The sequence below is a fragment of the Dendrobates tinctorius genome, unplaced genomic scaffold, assembly GCF_039654945.1.
Source record: "Dendrobates tinctorius isolate UK_male_01 unplaced genomic scaffold, ASM3965494v1 ptg000085l, whole genome shotgun sequence".
NCBI lineage: Eukaryota > Metazoa > Chordata > Amphibia > Anura > Dendrobatidae > Dendrobates > Dendrobates tinctorius.
The window spans coordinates 6,201,380-6,223,376 of record NW_027361753.1 but is presented as its reverse complement, the minus strand read 5'-3'; the positions used below and the strand labels follow the sequence as shown (position 1 = coordinate 6,223,376).

The window sequence follows — 21,997 nt, the reverse complement described above, 5'->3', positions numbered from 1 at the left end:
CATCTCCACCACTCCTCCAACTGGAGGAAAAAAATGTCAAAATTAATTAAAAGAAGCACCCCTCCTCTTCCTCCTTCTCCTCTTCCTCCTCCCATAAAAGTTTTTATCCTCTTAATATATTGCAGTCATCTTATTAAACAGCACTGTGCACTTACAATTGCTCATTTTTCCCTTCTACCAGCTAATTCTTCTCATTTTCATTAGATCTATGACATCACATGATTAAAAACTGATTGGCTGAATCCTTCTAAGCTCTGTGGAGAAACAGGAGGTCAACTTTCCCTGCATGAGTCATGAGTCACTGCAGAATTCCCTGGCAGGGCGGAGGAGGGGGCAGCTGGGTCAGGAGTTGAAGATAGGAATGATAAATGCTGGGACAAGAGACTTCCGATTTCTACATAGAGCAGAGAAAAGAGAATGATTAAAGAGTTTCCTGAAACATCTTCTGCTTGAAAAATTTGGTGGGTACACCCGCCTGAAAAAGACATTGTGTTCAAAAAAACTTGTTTTTCAAGCATCAATCAGTTCAGGAAATTCTCTTTAATTTTTGGAGGAATTTATCTTTTCCTGAAATGTTCTTCCAACAGGCATTTTTCAACACTTCTTCAGTTAAAAAAAAAAAAAAAAAGCCTCAAAACTCATTTGAACAGTAATGTGGATTCCCTATAGAAATCAATTGAAGGACTTGTTTGAGGAGGATTTTTAGAGAGGACCCCCCCGCTCCTATCAGTCTTTAATCAAAATATCCTTAATTACAGGAACCAGTATGACGATACCATTCTAATTACAGAAAACCTGAAGGTGACTGCCAACATTGTCTTTGGCTATGCTACGTAAGTGTATCATCATATTTTTGTTTTGGTACCTTGTGCAGAATGGACCTTATTAACCAATCACTAAGAGGTCTGCAAAAATTCATATTTTTATATAGGAGAGCTCTATTTTTCTGACTTGATAAATTATATAAATCAGACCACCAGGGGCTAGATATACATGGATTTATACAGCCAATTTAGCACTCAATGAGAGCTTTTGTCATCTGTATTCATTGAGCTCCCCCTTGTGGTGACTTCAGGTAGCTACTATAACAGTATCATGGCAAACAGGGAAAGTTACTCAAGGTTGAGCCCCCTCTTACTGAGGGGCACATAAAAAGCATTAAAAAAATCTTAACGTTCCTTCTTCCTCTTATCATAAAGCTTTACACAGTGCAATATAATGTACAATGTTGTATATCATAAGACTGTACATATGACAGTGTAATATATATCATAAGGCTTTACATAGGGCACTGTAATATATATAATAAAGCTGTACATGGGGTACATAGGTCACTATAATGTATATAATAAGGCTATACATAGAATCATAGAATCGTAGAGTTGGAAGGGACCTCCTGGGCCATCTGGTCCAACCCCCTGCTCAAAGCAGGATTCGCTAAATCATCCCAGTCAGATGTCTGTCCAGCCTCTGTTTGAAGACTTCCATTGAAGGAGAACTCACCACTTCTCTTGGCAGCCTGTTCCACTCATTGATCACTCTAACTGTCAAAAAGTTTTTTCTAATATCTAATCTGTGTCTCCTCCCATTCAGTTTCATCCCATTGCTTCTAGTCTTTCCTTGTGCAAATGAGAATAAAGTTGATCCTTCTACAATGTGACAGCCCTTTAGATATTTGTAGACAGCTATTAAGTCTCCTCTCAGTCTTCTCTTTTGCAAACTAAACATTCCCAAATCCTGCAACCTTTCCTCATAAGACAGGGTTTGCAGACCGGTCACCATTCTGGTCGCTCTTTTCTGAACTTGCTCCAGTTTGTTGATGTCTTTTTTAAAATGTGGTGCCCAAAACTGGACACAATATTCCAGATGAGGTCTGACCAAAGAGGAGTAGAGGGAAATAATGACTTCACGTGATCTAGACTGTATGCTTCTGTTAATACATCCTAGAATTGCATTTGCCTTTTTTGCTGCTGCATCACACTGTTGACTCATATTCAGTCTGTGATCTATTAGTATACCCAAGTCTTTTTCACATGTGCTGTCACTTAGCCCTATTCCTCCCATTCTGTATATGCTTTTTTCATTTTTATTGCCCAGATGTAGTACTTTGCATTTCTCCCTGTTAAAAACCATTCTGTTAGTTGCTGCCCACTTCTCCAGTTTATTTAAATCTTTTTGAATCCTCTCTCTCTCTTCTCTAGTATTAGCTATCCCTCCTAGCTTTGTGTCATCAGCAAATTTAATCAGTTTACCCTCAATTCCTTCATCTAAATCGTTGATAAAGATGTTGAACAATACAGGGCCCAGGACAGAGCCCTGTGGTACCCCACTTGAGACATTCTTCCAACTGGATGTGCAGCCATTTACGACCACTCTTTGGGTCCGATCACTAAGCCAGTTATGAATCCACCTAACAGTTGCCTTGTCCATTCCATACTTAGTCATTTTTTCAATAAGGATTGTATGAGAGACTTTGTCAAATGCTTTGCTGAAGTCAAGATATACTATATCTACAACATTTCCTTGATCCACCCAATCAGTGATACCTTCATAGAAGGAAATTAAGTTAGTCTGACATGACTTATTAGTTACAAACCCATGCTGACTCTGTTTAATCACTTCATTCTTATCCAGGTATTAACATACATGTTGTTTAATAATTTGTTCAAAGATCTTTCCTGGTATAGAAGTCAAACTCACCGGCCTATAGTTGCCTGGGTCCACCTTCTTCCCCTTTTTGAAGATAGGAACAACATTTGCTCTTCTCCAGTCTTCTGGCACTTCTCCTGTTCTCCAAGAATTTTCAAAGATTATGGAGAGGGGTTCAAAAATTTCTTCTGCTATCTCCTTCAGTACTCTGGGGTGTAATTCATCTGGACCTGGAGACTTGAATTCATTTAGGTTAGCTAAGTGTTTCCTCACTATCTTTCTGTTTATAGATATCCTGGATTCTTCTATTCCCTTAATAGGACAGTGAATAACAGTTGATGTTACATTCCTTTCTGAGAGAAAACAGATGCAAAATAGGAATTTAAAAGTTCAGCCTTCTCAACATCCTGTCTTACCATTTCATCATTTTCATCCTGTAAAAATCCTATAGCATCTTTGACTTTTCTTTTACTTTTGACATATCCCCAAAATCCTTTAGTATTGCTTTTGACATCTCTTGCAAGCCTCAATTTATTTTCAGCTTTAGATAATCTGATATGTGCCCTGCAGGTTCTGCAGACAGCATTATATTCTTCTTTAGATATACCTCCCTCTTTCCATTTTGTAAACATTTTTTTCTTCCTTTTTAGCATGTGCTTAAGTTCTGTGTTCATCCATCCTGGTTTCTTTAAATGCTTCCTATTCTTCCCTCTTTTTGGAATTGTTAACAACTGTGCTTTGAGAATTTCATTTTTCAAGATTTCCCATCCTTCCTGGACATTTTTGTCTTTAAGGGCACTATAATGTATATATTAAGGCTATACATAGGGCACTATAATGTATATAATAAGGATATACATAGGGCACTATAATGTTTATAATAAGGCTATACATAGGGCACTATAATGTAATAATAAGGCTATACATAGGGCACTATAATGTAATAATAAGGCTATACATAGGGCACTATAATGTATATAATATGGATATACATAGGGCACTATAATGTTTATAATAAGGCTATGCATAGGGCACTATAATGTAATAATAAGGCTATAAATAGGGCACTATAACATATATAATAAGGCTATACATAGGGCACTATAATGTAATAATAAGGCTATACATAGGGCACTATAATGTATATAATAAGGCTATACATAGGGCACTATAATGTTTATAATAAGGCTGTACATACAGTACAATAAATAATATAATAAGGCTATACATAATAAAGTATAAAAAACACATATATTTTAAAAAAATTTATCCAATTTAGAAATTGATGGCAGCTACACATCTCAAAAAAGTTGGGTCAGCGTTAACAAAAAGTAAGTAGTATTAAGTAAGTGGTGAATTTTAAACTTAGTCACATAACTGTAAGTAAAAAGAGTGTGTGAGAGAGGCAGAGTCTCCCAGAAGCAAAGAAGGTCAGAGGTTCACTAATCTGTGTAGAACTGCATCTTAATATTGTGGAACAATTTCAGAAAAATGTTCCTCAAAGTGACATTGTAATTTCTGTGAATATCCCACCATCTACAGGACACAATATCATCAAAAAATTCTGAGATTCTGGAGAAATCCATGAGCACAAGGGACAAGGCTGATTGTGATCTCTAGGTCCTCCAGCATTAAAAACCGACATGATTTGGTGGTGCAAATCACTGTGAGCTCAGGCATACTCCCAGAAATGATTGCCTTTGAGCACAGTTCGCTGTGCAATGCACAAATGTGAGTGAACTCTCCATCATACAAAAAAGAAGCCATAAATCAGCAAAATCCAGAAATGCTGCGGTCTTCTCTGGGACAAAGCTAATTTATAATGGGCAGAGGAAAAATGAGAAACTGTTCTGTGGATGGAGGAATCAGAATGTGAAATTCTTTATGGAAGCCAAGGACGCCGTGTTCTTCAGACTCAAGTGGAGAGGGACCATCCAGCTTGTTAACAATGAGAGGGACCATCCAGCTTGTTATCAATGAGAGGGACCATCCAGCTTGTTATCAATGAGAGGGACCATCCAGCTTGTTATCAATGAGAGGGACCATCCAGCTTGTTATCGGTGCAAAGTTCTGCATCTCCGATGTGTTTTAAAAAGAAAAAGGGAAGAGACACAGTATTGGATGTAGCTCGGGCACAAGTTTTTTCACTACGGGCACAACTTGTTTCAGATGTGTTGGCACCATCAATTTCCAAAGGAGTCACTTTTTTTTATGAAATGGAAAAATGTCCAACCTTCAACTTCTGATCTGTGTCCTATGTTTTGCTGTCAATAAAACGTGACGATAAGAGATTTCCAAATCATTTAATTCTTGTTTTCAAAGTTCATCAGGTTCTTCTTGTGATTCCTCTTATGTATTTTCTAGGTGCCAGGGGGCAGAGGCGTTCGAAATTCAACATTCAGATCTAGCAAATGGCATTTTTATGAAGTTTCTCAAGAAACGCTTATTAGAAAATAAGAAGGTCACCGTCCTGCTGGACGAGGTTGGAGAAGGTGAGAAAATATTTTATCCTAAGGCCAATTCCATGCTGCTGTTAGAGACAGGTCACGCACCATAAAGCCACCATACATGGATGCCAGGAAAAGGGTAAAGTTTGTTTACACATGTTTGCTTTCATACGGATTTTGGTGCAGATTCTTTATGGACATGAAAGGGGTTTTCACAACCTCTTTCTCTTGTGTTGGAAACTTTACACCTGGATTTTTGTGCCTCCAGGAAGGAAAAATAGTTCTGGATGGAAAACCATGAAGATGGAGGGTATTTTCATGCAGTTGTTTTAAGTGGACTTTGTATCAAACTCTGCTCCAAAATCAACATCAAAACTGCTTCAAATAAGCTTCATATAGATTTCACTGGAAAAAAACTCACCTGTGGCGCTGCTTTTTTCCTTTTTGTTTCATAAAAAAACAAGCAGCTCGTCAATTCTTGGATCCATTCTGCTTATAAAAAAAGAGCTCAAAATTTCACCATTAGAAGCAGAAAAAAACACCTAATGTGCAATAAAGCATGCTTAAAAAAAGCTTTTATGCAGTTTTTGGGTGTGGATTTTCTGCTAGAAAAATGCATATAAAAAAACCTGTGTGAACATAACCTTATCCTTATGGAGAAACGAAAGTGCAAATCCCAGTATGGATCCGCTACAGTGCAAACGGAAAATCCACAGCAGAAATCAGAGGGCTCGCCTTGGAAATCAGAGGGCTCACCTTGGAAATCAGAGGGTTTGCCTTGGAAATCAGAGGGTTTCCTTGGAAATCAGAGGGCTCACCTTGGAAATCAGAGGGTTCACCTTGGAAATTAGAGAGTTTGCCTTGGAAATCAGAGAGTACACCTTGGAAATCAGAAGGTTTGACTTGAAAATCAGTGGGCTCACCTTGGAAATCAGAGTGCTCACCTTGGAAATCAGAGGACTCACCTTGGAAATCAGAGTGCTCACCTTGGAAATCAGAGGGTTCACCTTGGAAATCAGAGGGCTCACCTTGGAAATCAGAGGGTTTGCCTTGGAAATCAGAGGGCTCACCTTGGGAATCAGAGGGCTCACCTTGGGAATCAGAGGGCTCACCTTGGGAATCAGAGGGCTCACCTTGGAAATCAGAGGGCTCACCTTGGAAATCATAGGGTTTGCCTTGGAAATCAGAGGGTTTCCTTGGAAATCAGAGGGCTCACCTTGGAAATCAGAGGGTTCACCTTGGAAATCAGAGAGTTTGCCTTGGAAATCGGAGAGTACACCTTGGAAATCAGAGGCTTTGCCTTGGAAATCAGAAGGTTTGACTTGAAAATCAGTGGGCTCACCTTGGAGTCAGAGGGCTCACCATGGAAATCAGAGGGCTCATCTTGGAAATCAGAGGGTTCACCTTGAAAATCAGAGGGTTTGCCTTGGAAATCAGAGTGCTCACCTTGGAAATCAGAGGGTTCACCTTGGAAATCAGAGAGTTTGCCTTGGAAATCAGAGAGTACACCTTGGATTTCTGCTGCAGAAAATACCCATTGGACATGTGAACATAGCCCGTGATGCGGTGCCAGCTCCCTTCTTCTATATGAATAAATGGAAGACATTACGATGCTAGGTGCCACAAAATGTGGCTGACAGTGGCTGTCACTTTTTTGGTTCTGTGCAACATTACATATAGTTAAAGTTATGGCAAAGTGCTTTGGTCGGGGGTCCAAATATCACAACCATGACGAACCCTGAGAATGAAGAAGCTACAGCACTAATTATGCTCTGCGCCAACCTCGCAGTATTTCCCTGCACAGTGACACTTATGGCCCACTATGCAGGAATTAGTAGGCACTTATGGATACCCATGGAGCTGGGATGTATAACACCGGCCCATTTAATATTTATTCTATTTACTATTTTGTAGATATGGGACGTTGCCTGCTCACCAAAGGGATGCAAGCTCTAGAAATCCGCAGCAGTTTGTCCGCCAGGAGGGCGCTGACTGACCCCATACAGCACAAAGCGTGTTCTCCAGAGTCCCTGGCAAGAAATCTGCAATGGGCAAAGGCAAATGGTGAGATCTCAGAAACTCATTAATGCATCAAGGAGTAAGAACTTGTATGGTCCAAACTAAAATACATACTTTCTGGGATTGTATGGAAGTCTCCCAAAATAGTGGACCTGTCTTAAAGGGATTTTCCACTATTGGGACAACCTCTTCTTGATCAAAATATTTGGCCCCCATAAAATAATAAAGCCTATACTCACCTCCCGTGCCGGCATGGTTCCTGTGATGTCGATGCTCGCTCTCCCCTGGGCTCTCGGGCAGAGTTGTGACACGTGATGCCAGCGTCCAATCAGAGCTGGCGTCACTGTCTCCATGAAGAGGAAGTCCGGCTGCAGCTAATCTTGGACTTCCTCTTCCTGCTCAATTCAACAGGAGGCAGGGACAATGACGCTGATTGGGCGCCGGTGTCACATGTCACAACAACAGCACAGGAGCCCCGGGGAGACCGAGTGCCGACACCGCGGGAACAGCACCGGCACGGGAGGTGAGTATAGGCTTTATTATTTTATGGAGGCCAAGCGAGGGGTATGAGAAGAAGCTGTCCAAGTAGTGGACAACTTCACTAAGCTCCCAGAAGAGAAAGCACAGCAGAGATCTCTTGAAACACGGTGAAGAATTGAAATATAAAGGGGTAAACTACATCATTTTAATATATTTTCTCCAAGGCATATTTGAAAAATGTAATATTGAAAGAGCCATCATTTTTTAATTTTTCCATTGATTTATATAGGCTTATTTTTTTATTTTTTTTTTTTGGGGGGGGGGTATAAGTTGCAACTTCTTAATTACTTTCTTTTTTTGCCTTAATGATGTTCAAATAACTTCAATTCTAGCTTTCATCTACTCTTTCTGGGGGTATAGACAAAAAAAAGAAAAAACCTTTTGGTGGACTCTAACTTTTGTACTATTCTCAGTGCATCATATAACAAGCTCTCATTGTTCTGCAGGTCGTTCTGATCGCTGAGCTAGAAATATAATTCTACATTTTTATGTTTTACTAGCTGTTGCAAACAAATAAATCATTTGTTTTTATGTTGTTTTGAGAGTTATAACTTTTTTTTTAAAAAAATTCATGTGTAAAACTGTTTTTTTTTAAATTTTTTTAGATCTAGCTGTGATTTTCTATTGGAGTCATTTTTGGGGTTCAGAGGATTTTTAGTCTATGTTTACATGCAGTGTTTTGGGATTTTTTTCTGTGTTTTTTTTAATGAAAACTGCTTTTTACATGCACACACTTTTTTTTTTTTGCCTGTCTGAATTTGAAAACTGCAGCCTGTCAATCAAAAGTTTCCTATGTTATTGATTGCAAATGAAGGATCCATGACAAATGCGTGATGTGCGTATGGTGACTGTTATGTGATCCAATACGTGATCCATGGTTTTGCGCACTCATTGAAGTATAGTGGACGAGTCTGATCTAAAAAATGGAGCAAAGTAGTGCACGCTGCATTTTTTTTACATACGGATGATGTAAAAATGGTCACGTGAATTTGCTGTCCGTATGCTGTCTATTTTGCATAAGGACAGAATAAGCTTATCTGAACAAGCCCTTAATATTTTGGGTAGTAATGGATGTGGCAATATTAATTAGGTAATTTTTTTTCTTTTTATATTTATATATTATTTTGGGTTTTACATTTTCAATTTTTTTTCCTTACTTTTCTTTTTATTGCCGCTGTGAGCTCGATCTCTCTTATAATACACTGCAGTACTTCAGTAGTGCACTGTATCATACCTGGATAGCCACATGTTAAAGAAAGATCAGTATTCCAGGAAACGTATAATCTCTTTTTTCATTCCTGGACCTAATTGGCTTCACCCTTGTCTCAAGTTATTAGCGACAATATTAAGTCTCATGACGTTCTTCCATCCGCAGAACTCCCGGAGAGCATGTGCATCGAATTTAACTGTGGTGTAAAAATCAAGTTGGGGTTTGCCGCTGAATACTCCAATGTGATGATCATCTACTCTCAATTTATTAGCAAACCCCCTGACATCAACCACTGTACGGCCAATGTTGGCGACTTTCCATTAGTGAGTATCTGTCCACGTTCCTCATGTTCTTGCTTTGTGTATTGGGATCTCCTGAGTGCGCAAGATGTGAGGATTCACAAGTCTGCAGTTGCGTAGTGACTGCAGACTTGTCACTTAAGGTCAGACAACTCCTTTAAGAATTTAAAACCAAACTAAAGAAAAAGCAAAGTTAGTTTTTTTTTCTCGATTTTCTTTATACAGGATTTGTACATTGACCCTAAAGAAACAAATAAAGACACTCCAGAAGAAACAGGAAGTTTCTTGGTATCTAAGAACCTCCCAAAACATTGTCTATATACCCGTCTAAGTTCTCTACAAAAACTAAAGGTAGGTATGGAAACTTTAATGGTAAAATGTGGGGAAATCGGGTAATAAGTATTCAGCTTTCCTACAGCTCCACCTCTGGGGAAATGAAGTATTACAACAGCACACACATGACAATGGTTGTGTGTGTAATGCAGGACAGGATGGGTCCTCCAGAGATAGTGACGCTCTTCGTAACCGCTCTCCATCACACTGCGAAATCCCAATCAACGAGGTTTATTGAAAATGACAAAACCTTTTTGATACAAACCTCCTGCCCACTAAGTATGATAACTACTATTGATGCTAAAATTAAGAGACAAACTTTGGAAATCTTTTGAATAGATGGTTGTGGACACAGCTTCAGTTTATAATGGGCACCAATTTGTCAAAACATTAGCACTAATGGTATAGTCTGTAAACGTGTGACCTCAAATGTCTGACAACTTCATCTAGGTCGAGCTTGAAAAAAAAGTGCTCCGCCACAGGCAGCTGTGACATCGGACGATGGGGCAAAATTGCTGATGAGACCACAGCTTTCAAGAAATTAGGTGGAAGGTTTTTGTTTGGAGAAGGAAAGACAAAGCACTGGGGAAATACCATTTCTGCTTTCTAACTCTACCCACTTACCCAAACTTACCCTTAGTCTCAGAATTTCCCCCTTAACCTTCCAGGTAGCCTAAAGGTTCTCATTCAATCCATTCAGTCATGTCCAGTCATGTCTGACCCTTGTCTACTCTGCAGGCCAGTTCTTGCAATGCTTCCCTCACTTACACGGCTAACACATTTCGACATTGCAAAAACATTTTCACAAGTAGATTTCCAATTAACTTTTACCGTACATGGTCCAGGGTTTGGGTTGCAAATTAGGACATCTGGCATAGAGGCATAGCTGGAGCTGATCTGGAATTAGGAGTTACTCCCTCAGCCACGGTGTCTAAGGTGAGCCAAAAGCCCCTCTGCTACATAAGTAGATGCCAGTACTTCATGGTAGGTGGTGTGGGGCCAAGATACAGATTTGTCATTGGGACCTTCAAGCTATCCTTCCAATTATTATTTGAATCATATACTCTGTGCTTATGATACCGTGACATATTGATGGATTGGACCCAACTAGACTTTGATAATGGTGACATAACATAGTAGGAGTATCTCTCAATTATGCAATTGATGTCACGTCAAGTGGCAATTATGAGAACATCAATGTTACGGAAAATTCCCTGAGTAACATAACATACCTTTACCATGTGCTAGGTAAGGGTAAGATAATATTCTTGCACAAGACCTGAGGACAATATAATGTAGGAAGCTTCCATGAAGGTCTTCTAACATGGGAAGATTTTTGGCCATAACAAGCATCAATTAGCTATAAAACAAGCCGATCGACACTTGCTTAGCAGCACCTTTACATGGGTCAACACAACCCGCGTGGGGACAGAAAGATTGGCAGAGTATTCCCTGTCATGCTGCCGACAGCGATGGTTTATTGGCCTGAATATACGATCTGATTGGTCAACAAACTGATTGGTGGCATCTTTACCCAGGCCAACAGGCCAATGACTAATGTTCTTATGAGCACTCGACGGGTAATTATTGGCTTGTGTGGAAGGACTTTGGGTCACAATTACTGACCAGCAACCCAAACTATTTTACTTTATTTAATATTCAGCTTTTTGAATGCTTTTCTTTTTACTTTTAGGATAACTTGACCTTCACAGTATACTTGACCTACACGTATAAAGGTGTGGACGATATGATGGACGAGAGAAAGACAATTGACGTCGGGAAGCCTCTGGTTGCAAAATTAGGTGCTCATTCTGGAGTCCGACGTTCCTGCACACAGCCCAGTCATATACCTCATAGTTCCTGCACGCAGCCTTCCCATATACCTCATAGTCCCTGCGCCCAACCCAGTCATTTACTTCACAGTCCCAGTCCTATACTTCATAGTCCTTGCCACAGTCCAGAGGCTGCTGCATCATCATCGCCTGTTCCTGGACCCTCTCATCTTTTTACAAATCCCCAATACCAACAGTCACCGATCCCACCTGTATACCAACCAAACTTTAGAAGCAGCTTGCAACCGGACACTAGGCAGCAATACTACTCCGGATATCCTCCCAGCAGTGGAAGGAGGGCCTTCTCCGAATATAGATCACTGTATAGCAACGTACCAATGCCAAGACATAGCAATGTACCGGAGGAGAGCACGGAGGACAATCTTGATTTTGACTATTAATATATGCAGATATATATACATATATATATATATTATTTTTATATAATATAGTTTTTATCAGTATTCAGGATATTTAAGCGCTATTTCCACCATTGCAACCACGTTGGAACAGCTTTGCATATACTTTTATAGGGATAGAAAAAATACTACCGTTTTAGGTATACAGCTCCGATGCAGACCAATGTATTAATACTGTTCCAGTATACAAGCAAACCCTGTGTAGTCTCATCGTGAAGCAAGGTTCGGAAGCAATACAAAGTTTTGCTGCAAAAATCCACGACCGCGTTATGTATCCCATAATGCAATGTTAAACTTAGAGGGAGTGATAGGAACCCAAAAATTCCAGGATATAAAAATTAATTATTGGATACAGAATCAGCATCATGATGGACTAAGGTGAAAAATAATCATTTATGTGTTGCATCCTTGCACTTTCGGAACAATGGAAGTTACACCTCTTGTCAAATTGGCATCAGATTACAAAAATGGTGGAAGGGCAACACGGCCGGCTGCTCCAGGCACTAAATTCTTATGGGTGCACATTTTAAAATAGTCACAAAAGCCATTGATAGAGAAGAGCACATGCCCCAGACTTCTGGCCGAGTGCCCTGGATCTCGGGGTGGGTGCCACTTTCCAATGTATTGGCATCAACATGACTCCACTGCCTTTTGGTCCAGTGGTAGAGTAGGGAGCAATGGGTCCCACCACTCTGTCCTGTAGTCCCCCAGGCTGCCATAGACTTACAAGATGTCAACTTTCCATTGCATTGTACTACGTCTGTTGGACCGCCCTGTAGGCTGGGAAAAATGAGGACTTGGATTAGGTGAGTATAAACTTTAGTTTTGGTTTTTTTTTCGCATTGTGGCACAAAGGTAGAATTATTACTCTTGGTTGTGGCGCTCAAAAGGCATCATTATTTTAAGGGGCATTATTTGTACTATAACTGAGTAAGGAAACAGAATACTTATCTTGACAAGGCTCGTTCGTCTGGCTGACATCCAGTCTGAAGAAGTTTCCAGAAGATGAGGTTTTTTTTCTAGATCACTGATCGGCTATAATTCCACTAGTAATTGTTGCTTTTGATCTTGCTGGGACTTGCTGCTGCGCTAGAGGTAGGAAGAGCTCCTTCATTAGCTGTCAGGAGAGAGAACAACTTCACATTTTATCCTAAAAAAATGCAATAATTTAAAAAATACACATACGGGTCTAACTTATAATACACAAGGAGTAGAAATAGAAGGAAGATGATTTTCTAGAGAATTAATATATATTCTGTATATTTCATTGTCTATATTTGTTTTTTCCTCCATCTATTGAAATACTGCAAAAAAACAGGAGTGCCACCCATGGCAAGTGATATAAAACTTAAAGTAATGGTTACAAATGTACACTAAGCCTTCCACTGGTTGCTATAAATAACAAGGTGCCAAATAGACAGTTTTACATCAAAATTATGGCATTGTATTTCATCATTTTTAATGTAAATTTGTGAGTTTATATTATAAATAATTAGTGACAAAATTGGAATAGGATGTGTTTTTTCTACTTTATTATTAAGGTGTCTCTGAGCTAGTGGGTGGAAACTAGCTGCTATTTACCCTAGCATTCACAGCACGCACAGACATGAGCGACTCCTGCTCTCCTGTCTGTATGCAGCCTCATTTTCACAAGCAGCAGTATTAAGCAGCGAGACTGAACAGTGTAGCTGTGAATACAGCAGTGTGGTGAGGTTGACACATACTAAAAGCTGCAGCACCATCTGTCTGTGTCTCACTCTGCCTGTTTTCTCACTTTGATCCTCACTCCTGAAAAGACTTTAACAAGCAGCAGTAATCTGATACCTCGCTGCACTGTCAGTACGTCCAAGAGTGATTTTACCCGTTTTTCTGAGTGACTGATGAATTCAGGAGTAGACAGAAGCCTGTGTTTCTTATAAAGATATTTTTCAAATTGTAAGGCTCACCTGGTGAGGTGGATCCACTGAGCTTCAGGTCTGGGAGGGCACTCAGACCTCGGGCTCCAGAGCAGCTTCCTTAGAGACACGTGGAACCGTGAGGACTTGGACAATGAGGGATCTCAGGAGCAATAGGACAGATGAAGTGAAAACCCAGCAGGGATGAATGCAAGATGAATGCACAAATGGTGGAGCACACTAACATACCATAGGACTCTAGAGACACAAGTGTGTTTCTTAATAGGTCTCAAATAGCTCTAGGGAGATTATGTCAGTACTCTAGAGTCTCAATCCCAAGACACAAGTGTGTTTCTTAATAGGTCTAGCGAGATGATGTCACTGAGTCACGCTGGGCAACCTGCAAATCCTGAAGTGGAGCGCAACAGAGGGCAGTGAACCAAGGGAAAGGAAGCAGAGCCCGGGATACCCGGGGACAGGTGTATACAATCAGTGTCGGACTGGGGTGCCAAGGGCCCACCAGTAACATTGACTTTGGGGTCCCACTTTTCACCTGTATACAAATATTCCACGACCCTGGTTAACAAATTTACCTCTATCACTATATAACAATAAACTGGGTAGTTTGGTTAATGAATGATGAGATGCTGATTTTTTCTGAAAAGAGTGAATCAAGTGAATTATGTCAAGTACTGCCCATACAGTAAGGTTGGGCCCTGATTTGCACAGAGGCCCACCGGGAGATTCCCATGTACCCCTATGGGCCAGTCCATGCCTGTATACAATATTTGCTTGTACTGTTGATGTACTGTATGCAAAATGTGTTGAAACCACAGTGGCCATTATTAAAGAATAATAATAATATCTGCATCCGTGAAGATAAAATGCACCAGTCCGGACTTACAAGACATTTGCTCACAGACATTGGATAGGATTGCAGTAAACCCACAAGTCTTCAGCCTCTCAATGTAAACAAGATTGTTCCCATTCACTGGCAGAGATCTGGAGAACGGTAATGAACTAAAGGGGGTTTTACACATAGCGATATCGCTAGCAATATCGCTATAACGTCACCGATTTTGTGACGTTATAGCGATATCGCTATGTGTGATACTTACCTCCGACCGGCTCCCCCGCTGTCCATCGCTGATCGCGCGAGATCGGCCGGCTCCATTTCTCGTCGGGCGCTTCCTGCTGGGCTTCCTGTGGCGCCGATGAGCGACGCATGGACGCGGGCGGGAGGACGTCAGGATCGCCTCGTCTGACAGGTAAGTATCGTCCGCTGTACCGCTGCTACATCGCTGAGAGATCTGCCTGTGTGGCAGCTCACTAGCGATCATGTAGCGACGCACCAGCGATCCTGACCGGGTCATATCATAGTCGGGATCGCTGGTGCATCGCTAAATGTAGAAGGGCCTTAAGGGTCCCGTCACACTAAACGACGTACCAGCAATCCCGACAACGATACGACCTGGTCAGGATCGCTGGTGCGTCGCTACATGATCGCTGGGGAGCTGTCAAACAGGCAGACTCACCAGCGATCAGGACCAGCGAGGACGCTGGTATTCAAGGTAAATATCGGGTAACTAAGCGCTCGCGTTACTTAGTTACTCGCTGTGTACCTTGGATACCAGCTTCCAGCGTGAGCACACTGGTATCCAAGGTACACAGTGGGTAACTAAGCGACACGCGCGCTTAGTTACCCGATATTTACCTTGGATACCAGCTCCCAGCGTCTGCTTACAGCACTAGGAGCTCTCTGATAGTTGGTCTCCCGCTGCCCCATGCAGTGATGCGTGCTGGCCAGCGGGAGACCAACAATCAAAACATGGCCCAGGACGATCCTGCACGATCAGCGATACCTGGCGGGGGGGCCGGTTGCTGATGCGTGCCACACACAGCGAGATCGCTGGCGAGATCGCTGGTGCGTCACAAAATTGGTGACTCATCAGCGATCTCGCTATGTGTGACGGGGCCTTAAGACACAAAGTGTTTGTCCTTTCAAAGGGTTTCCGGGGATTCGCTGATTGGCAGCTTTGCCTTTCTTCACCATCTATCTAGAATCGATCTCTGGAAAATATAAGAACACTATAGTAAGAGGAGTTTACAGAGGACCGATGCATTTTACAGGTTTACGTTACATCCTCCTGCATACTTCAGGTTATAATTCTCAAATTCTTAAGAAATTCCTTTTCTACAAATAAGTTCTTACGGGAACCCTGTCCTATTTATTTTCCATAACTAGAAACACTGGTTATACAGCACTGATCAGCTACGCCTGCCCTACATTCATATGAGTTCATTTCAGCCTGCATGACTCCAAACCTCCATTTATATGCATTGCTACCCTTTAAGAGTTTAAGTTCTTTCACACAAAACTTGTAGAAAAGCATGGGTTTGCTATGTAAAAAACTGCTTTTGGTGCACATACTGGTATATACACATACCAAATAAAAGTTTTTTCATTGGGTGATTCCACTTCACCAGTATTCTGCCAGCACAACAGGAGCAGGGACTTGTTTTTACCCTCGCAAAATGCATTGCACTTGTAGTCCAATGGCTTCCCTGTCCTGAATTGTAAGCCCACCTTTCTGTTATGGATGTATTGCTGTTTTACAGGCAGAAGAGCAGTGGGAGAGAAACAAAGACCTGCCCCCATTTTGTGTAAAGAGGCAAAGACTGGCTGGTGTTTTTGTAATCCATCTCAGGCTGTCTCTGCTGATTGATGGATTAGACTTGACAACAGGCAGCAATTTAGACAGAAGTGAGACACTTACTGATTTTTTGGAGTAAGACAACGTATCTTTTTTTTTACACTGCCTAACACAATACAGGTGCATCTCACAAAATTAGAAAATCATCAAAAAGTTAATTTATTTTCAGTTCTTCAATACAAAAAGTGAAACTCATATATTATATAGAGACATTACACACAGTGATCTAGTTCATGTGTTTATTTCTGTTAATGTTGATGATTATGGCTTACAGCCAATGAAAACCCAGAAGTCATTATCTCAGTAAATCAGAATACTTTATAACATCAGCTTGAAAAAATGATTTTAAAATCTGAAATGTTGTCCTCCTGAAATTTATGTTCAGTAACTGCACTCAATACTTGGTCTGAGCTCCTTTTGCATCAATTACTGCATCAATGGAGCGTGACATGGAGGCGATCAGCCTGTGGCACTGCTGAGGGGTTATGGAAGCCCAGGTTGCTTTGATAGCAGCCTTCAGCTCATCTGCATTGTTGGGTCTGGTGTCTCTCATTTTCCTCTTGACAATACTCCATAGATTCTCTATGGGGTTAAGGTCAGACGAGTTTGATGGCCAATCAAGCACAGTGATACTGTTGTGTGTAAACCAGGTATTGGTACTTTTGGCAGTGTGGACAGGTGCCAAGTCCTGCTGGAGAATTAAATTTCCATCTCCAAAAAGCTTGTCGGCAGAGGGAAGCATGAAGTGCTCTAAAATTTCCTGGTAGACGGCTGCGCTGACTTTGGTCTTGATAAAACACAGTGGACCTACACCAGCAGATGACATGGCTCCCCAAACCATCACTGATTGTGGAAACTTCACACTAGACCTCAAGCAGCTTGGATTGTGGCCTCTCCACTCTTCCTCCAGACTTTGGGACCTGGATTTCCAAGGTCTAGTGTAAAGTATCCACAATCAATGATGATCTGTGGAGTCATGTCATCTGCTGGTGTAGGTCCACTGTGTGTTTCAATCTCTTGGTGGTGTGAACACTGTCCTACAGACTTTTTCACTGTGTGCATGGTGTTAGAATCTGTTCATTTTGTGACTATCCGCCATTTTCTTGTAGTGCTCTGGCTGCTGGCCTTTTTCCCCTGGTGCTGGGTTTGTCTTGGGTCAGGTGATTGTATCACCCTTTATTAACCTGCACCTGTCTCCCATTCCTTGCTGGACAACAGTGTTATTCTGCTTGAGTCCTGGCTTGGAGCTTTGCTTTGCCTTCTGTGTGTGTAATTAGTGCAGCGCTGGGACCTCTGGTTCTGCTACTCTTAGTTTCTGTTGGTCTCTGCAGCCTTCTCTTTGTTTTCTATTAGGAGGTGACCCGTTTTTGTACCCAGTCCTTAGATCTTTCAGGGACCCCCTTTCCCCCTTTCTATAGGTCTTCGTTTGAGACTAGCCTAGGATCGTTGGTGGGTCTATTCGCAGGAATGGCTCGCCCACTCCATTGTAGGGTATCAGCCTAGTCGCAGTAAAGGGTCAGTTTTCCCTCCTCCTAACCTAGTCCTGTGCTGCAGAACCGTAACACATGGCCTATATGTTTATATTCAATTGGCTTCTTGTTTCTGCAAGATTAGGGAGGTCTCCACCTGTGGTGCCATGCACATATAAGCCATCTTCCTCAGCGTGTCCACATCGGACATTACCTTTCTGAATCCTGCTCATATAGGTACTGTACACATGGTCTGGTTTTTAAATACATCGGTTAGGGACTGCTCTGATATGGGTATACCTTGACGTTTGTTGAGCGGCTTAGTATACTTTTTTGCAAAAAACGTATCAACCAAATACCCTGTTTTGTCATCATCTTTTTACTAGCACTTGCTCTTTACTGTTGCTTTTTTACAACAGAGTATTTTTATATGTTTGTTATACTGTGTTTTTCTGTGTTTCAACTTCTAAGAGATGGTCTAGGGTTGGCATGTTTTAATTAGTGATGAGCGAATGTGCTCGGATAAGGTGTTATGTGAGCATGCTCGTGTGCTATCCGAGTGTCTTCGGCGTGCTCGAAAAATATGTTCAAGTCCCCGCGGCTCCTTATCTCATGGCTGTTCAGCAGTCGCAACACATGCAGGGATTCCCTGTCAAACAGCCATGAGACATGCAGCCACGGGGACTCAAATACACTTTTCGAGCATGCCGAAGACACTCGGTTATCACCTGAGCATGCTCAGATAACACCTCATCCCAGCATGTTCGTAGTCTTAATATTAATTCCCCATCAGGTGATTTCACTCTTATCCCAGCATGTTCGCTCATTAGTAGTCTTAATATTAATTCCCCATCAGGTGATTTCACTCACAATAATTTTTGGCTAAATGGCGCTGAAGTTTTTGGTGTCGCTTTTGAGCCAAACTCAAACATGGATTCAAAAGGAATTGGAAATTCGCCTGCTGCAAAAGTTTATATGAACCTAGATCTTTGCAAAAAAATGCATTAAAATTTGAAATATTTACAAAAATAACATTAAATCAAAACTGAAAATAAATTAGCCAGATCATATAATGGTATACAGGCAATACAAAGGGGGCAATTTAACAGACAGAATGTAAAGAGCAAATACCTTGTAATATGTAATTAAATAATAATAATTCAGGTAAATATCATTGGGTGCTTGGCAAACACTATTTTGATATAAAAAGTGTCAATTCCATCCCACCGCGACAAGGTGAATCCAATCGGGACGGTTCCCAACTCTTGTAATGTGTCTGCAGATGTAAAAATACATAAGGGCAAATCAGGCCTGGTTTCCCGACTGTTCAGAAGCCCATCCGTAGAAGGCTATATATACAAAATGATCGGCCCAAAATGGGGAACCACATGCCTATTTGTAGAAAGTAAAAAAAACTTAAACAGAACCTCCAAAATTACCCAGAGCATAAATCAAGAATTGGATCCATCTTTTATGTGTTTCCAACACTTTTTGTGGCCAATTTGCCATAAGGAAGGGTGACTTAAAATTAAACAATGTGCACCAAAAGAGGGTTAAAGTTTTGATACAAATTGTTATTTGTGCAAATTAAGCCAGGCTAAAGGTGATGTAAAGTTTGATAAAATGTCTAAGAGGTGCCAGCATGATAACTGTGTAGTCTTAGGGTCTGTCTACATGGACCGGCCGACGGCACATTGACGATTACTGATTTTAATGCTTAATTGCCTGTTTACACACGCAGACCAAAGATAATGATGCGCACTTGTTGTGGATTTATTTTTGATTTGGGTAGATTTACCCCTGTGCATACTGTGACCTGTCCTGATTAGACAGAGTCTTATTGAGCGCTCAAAGAAGGAAAGACGCCAGACTTGGTTGGCAGCAATACCTCCCAGCAAAACCCTGGAAGTTTATTGAATATACTTGGTTTTATCAATTGTACAGAAAAGGAGTGGCTACTCATTAACATAGAGGCTTTACTTCTTAGCTAATTGGTCAGTTTTAATGCATAAACATATATGGGCGTCGACCTAAGGTGACTTAAGCATCAGATGATATACTGCTCTTTGTCTTACAATGTCAGCAATGTTCTGATATCGGCTGGCCCATCTGGCCTAAACTTCCTCTTTCTATGTCTGGGACAAATATCACAAGACAATGCTATCATAAGATACCATCTGCTCCCCAGACTATCTCATGGGGGGGCAGTAGGTCATTTCCACCAACTAGTTACAAGGTTCAAACTGTGAATATGTATCTGTGTGCATATAAGAATATATAAGAGTACATGAGTATATAGCAGTATATGGAGTATATAGCCTATAGCAGGCAAGTGAGATCTATATGAAATACATATGCATATATATTTCCATAACAATCCCCCCTTAGATATCACTTGCCCTAAAACCCTGCTCCTGGCCCAAAGTGCTGCAACTCTTTTATGCTGCCAGTGGACCGACATATGCCTAGTGCATACATCCTCCTCTGTACAGACTTTCGCAAATGGGCGGTCAGGAGATCTGTCCCTAAAGGGGGTGTGGTGCAATGTAATCAAAGTCTCTTAGCTAGCAGTCTATGCAGTCAGTGCATGTGTATTCTCCGTCAGGTAGGTAATTTATTCAGGGAGGTCATCCACAGCATCATTCCAGCTCAGGTGTATCTTCTGGTATGAAGGCCTTTTCCTGCAATGCGATGAGTGGATCCAGGCAGGGTTTTTCTCTCCAGGTCGGTGGCGTTAGCACTTGGAGAATGGCCATCGGATCTGGGATCGAGTGCTTCTCTTTACAGACGTTTTTTCACCAACACTCAGCAGTCTCCTGACTTCAGGACGTGCATACCAGGCACCGAATCTGGACCTGGCAATGAGGGAGAAAAACTCGAGAATGGACATTAGCAAAATTCTTGATAAATTCAATTACACATGCAGACAAAGTATCATATTGCATAGTCAACTGCTAAGTAAAGAATACCCCTAAACTGGGTTTTTTACCCAAATAAAGTCTCATATTGGTGACAGCTTTCTCTGAGCCTACGGGGGTGTCTAATGCCAGGGTTTGTCTGTCTCTTGGGCAAATTTTTTAGCATGCTGCTCTTAAGTGTCCCACCTAGTCTATGGTGTGGGATGGTGAGTAGTGTGTAGGTCTACGTCTGACCCTACTGCTGATCAGATCCCTTGTGTAAGGTTTGCTGTGTAGGGGGGTCCCTGATCACTTGCTATTGCTTCTGGAAACCCCATATCTGCACACTAATTTTGAGAGTAGCTTCTTTGCAGTAGTCTTCGCCAACTGGTTCCTTACTGGGAAGTCTTCAGGCCAGATGATGCGGGGGAACTTTTCCCGCTTGTCCGATATTACATTTGTCGGTGGCCGAGCAGCTGCTGGGAATCTTCGCTGTTGAGGTGTGAGTTGAGTCCAATCAGGTCATTCATATGTGCCTTCAATTCTGTGTGGGGGCCATGTGCCCATTGAACCACCGTAGGGTACACACTTTGAGATAGACTGGGTCTGTCTTGAGGTAGACGTTTTGATGTAGACGGTTTCTTGGAGCCCAGTGCTTTTGGCCTTCAGCATCCAGCTCTCCTTCTCCTCCTTCCGAGTCTGATCCTGTTACTTCTTGTACAGGTTTCAGGAAGTCATCTTGTCAGGTTTAGTGACTGGGTTGTGGTAATTGACATTCTCTGAGCTGATGATGGGATTTTAGCTGAGGTTCCGTCTATGTCCGCGCCTCCCTCTGTATGAAGACTCGGGTTAGACTGTGTCAGAGGAGGACTTGGGACTCTTTGCATTGGTACAGGTCCAGCCGGTATTCTCCGGGGATGAGGGGGAAGGTCAAACTGTTGTAGCCTTGGGATGCCTTTGGACTCATGCAGCTCGTCTCGGGGGGACGGGGTAAGTGTTGCCGTGGACTGCTGACCGTAGGACTGTGCTCGAGAAGAAGCTTCCCCACGAGAGGGTGGTGGAGGACAATCTTCTGGAATGTTCTCCATCAAATATGTCCTTTCTGGTAAAGGTGGGCACCATTCTTCTGCCTCAGAATTCATATCCACGTCAGAGTCTTCGTCCTGGAAGTGATTCAGCTTGTTGACTGGTGGAGGAGGAGGCAGCACTTCTGTCCAATTCAGAGATGGCATCTTCAATGGTTTTCCCATTGACTTCTGTTTGCCAGGTTTTCT

At 41.7% G+C, this 21,997-nt stretch overlaps 1 protein-coding gene across 3 annotated transcripts in view; it reads left to right on the top strand.

Annotated features, from left to right (window-relative positions):
- Nucleotides 1-13,258, top strand: part of MALT1 (MALT1 paracaspase) — a 139,711-nt gene extending 126,453 nt beyond the window's left edge. For all 3 annotated transcript variants that reach the window (XM_073584803.1, XM_073584802.1, XM_073584801.1), the window contains 6 exons: nucleotides 759-833; nucleotides 5,014-5,141; nucleotides 7,011-7,160; nucleotides 9,031-9,188; nucleotides 9,390-9,515; nucleotides 11,191-13,258. In XM_073584803.1, coding sequence (XP_073440904.1) covers nucleotides 759-833; nucleotides 5,014-5,141; nucleotides 7,011-7,160; nucleotides 9,031-9,188; nucleotides 9,390-9,515; nucleotides 11,191-11,730 — 1,177 coding nt within the window. In that variant the 3' untranslated portion in view covers nucleotides 11,731-13,258. The remainder of the gene's footprint in view (nucleotides 1-758; nucleotides 834-5,013; nucleotides 5,142-7,010; nucleotides 7,161-9,030; nucleotides 9,189-9,389; nucleotides 9,516-11,190) is intronic.
- Nucleotides 13,259-21,997: the final 8,739 nt, after the last annotated feature.